We start from the raw sequence: 2168 nt of genomic DNA on the forward strand, positions 1-2168 counted from the left end.
AGTGCCTGATCTCCGCTCACTGCAACCTCTGCCTCCCGGGTTCAAGCCATTCTCCTGCCTCAGTCTCCTGAGTAGCTGGGATTAAACAGGCATGCGCCACTTCACCTGGCTAATTTTGTATTATCAGTAGAGACGGGGTTTCTCCATGTTGGTCAGGATGGTCTCGAACTCCCCACCTCAGGTGATCCGCCTGCCTCGGCCTCCCAAAGTGCTGGGATTACAGGCATGAGCCACTGTGCTCGGCAAAAATTTACAGGTTTTCTACTGTCAATTGCATCAAGGCCAGACTACTTTGTCTGGCTTCCCAAGTCTTCCATAACTCTATCATAGTTTACTCATGCAGCCTTATCTCTCACTCCGTCCTAAGTAGTACCTTTTGTTCCAGTCTGTTTTCCAAGGTACTTCAGTCTTCATGCTTTTGTGCAAGCTGCTCTTTCTTAATATCTCCCTCCCCAGTCCCCATCTAAATCCAGCGTATCTTCAGGACAAGGCTCATAAGTTCTACCTCCCACATAATGTTTTTTTCTGTTCATTGGAACTCACCAATATCTCCCTAGTTGTTATTTGTCAGAGCTATGTAGTATAAGCTCTAATTTGTTTAATTACTGAGCATCTTCATTGCCATATCCATTCAATTTAATTCCACAAACATTTTTGAGCCCCTGTGCCAAGAACAGGGTAGGTAGCAATGAGGGTCACTTTTATGCAGGGCCAGCGGCTAGAAATTGGCCTTACTAAGAAGTGTAAGACCGACTCTTGCTCATTGCCTTTCTTAGCATCTGCTTCACCGCAGGCAAGGACTGTGTTTATTCGGCTTGCATAAGCCCCATATTAGAACTTCCTCATAATATACAACATGCCAAATCATTGAAACTGCGTCACCCAGAGTTCAAACTTCATGAGCCTGGATTAGGGTCTGGGTTCCAGTGAAAAGTGTTTTCTTTAGTTCTCTTTCTCTTGCATTAAGGATCACTATTTACACAGCTTCTTGTTAAAGTATCACCGCCTAGTATTTGGGTTCCTGGTCACACTTTCCCCCTTATGGAAGGGTTTACTGCCAGGTCTTTCAGACTCTGGAGCCAGACTGCTTTGGATTTGAATCTCAACTCCTCCACTAGTAGCTCTGTAATCTGGTCAGGTTACTTAACTCCTCTATGCCTCACTTTCCTCTCCTGTGTAATGAGGATAACAATATCATAAGGTTGGGGAAAGGGTTAAATGAGCTAACAGTTCGTTTAACAGAGTAATCACTCAATGAAATGTTATCCCTTAATACATGTCACTACTAGATTATTTCTCGCCCTTAAAATGTAAGAGACCGTTTTTCCTCTTTTATTCCATCCGTATCTCCAGCTTCTAAACTGCAGGCGAATAAACCTCGAATGAGTAAATGAACCCACCCAGTCGCTAGTTATTTCTGCATTTCCAATGTTGTGCCAGCAAGAGCAAAGGCAAATGGGCAAGTCAAAGTAGGCTTCTTGTAAAAGGTCTTCCATTATCGGGTTTTACTCGAGGCCCTCGCGGACCATCACATCTCAAAAGGGGGGAAAACTCGTATGAGGCAGTGCCAGCTACCTTTCGGGAATCACCTTGGGCAGAAGGCCTTTTTGCAGAAATGCTCGGCAGCCCGGGCTCCATACGTTCGGCGCATGCGCAGCGCGCCCGGCACCCGGGTTCCTTCCTCCGCGCCACCCGGAAGCCTCGGCGCGTCCCAGTCCCCCTCCCCCTCCCCTCGCCGGCTAGGGTGGTGCGTGCCGGCAGGCCGGGCAAGGAGGCGGGACACGTCGGCGCTACCACCGCCGCTGCCGCCTCCCCTCCTCCCGTTCCAGCTGCCGCTGCCGCCGCCGCTTCCTGGGCTGAGTCCGCCCGCGGCCCCGGCGGCGCCAGGTACGTTCACTCCGCCCGGCTCCAGCCAGCGTCCGCCGCCGCCGTAGCTGCCCCGGGCTCCCCGCCCCGCTGCCGAGATGGCGACGCGCTCCTGTCGGGAGAAGGCTCAGAAGCTGAACGAGCAGCACCAGCTCATCCTATCCAAGCTTCTGAGGGAGGAGGACAACAAGTACTGCGCCGACTGCGAGGCCAAAGGTAGCTTGGACGTCGTCGCTGCCCCTGGTCGGGGCCTCTTGCGACCGGTGACCTTCCCGCCGCTGCGGCGCTCGGGGCCCGAGCGG

The 2168-nt window shown here is 52.0% G+C and overlaps 1 protein-coding gene across 6 annotated transcripts in view; it reads left to right on the forward strand.

The window, feature by feature from the left end:
• The window catches only part of SMAP1 (small ArfGAP 1), a 200892-nt gene that overhangs the window by 2708 nt on the left and 196016 nt on the right, over positions 1-2168 (forward strand). For 2 of the 6 annotated variants that reach the window (XM_024248365.3, XM_063724844.1), the window contains exon 1: positions 1704-2082. The exons of 1 other annotated variant lie outside the window; for it this stretch is intronic. In XM_024248365.3, coding sequence (XP_024104133.1) covers positions 1965-2082 — 118 coding nt within the window. In that variant the 5' untranslated portion in view covers positions 1704-1964. Of the gene's footprint in view, positions 1-1634; positions 2083-2168 lie in introns of those variants that run through there. 3 more of the 6 variants (XM_054557684.2, XM_002817049.6, XM_054557689.2) reach the window with 3 other exon arrangements.

Source organism: Pongo abelii, chromosome 5 (assembly GCF_028885655.2).
Source record: "Pongo abelii isolate AG06213 chromosome 5, NHGRI_mPonAbe1-v2.0_pri, whole genome shotgun sequence".
In the NCBI taxonomy this organism is placed as follows: Eukaryota; Metazoa; Chordata; class Mammalia; order Primates; family Hominidae; genus Pongo; species Pongo abelii.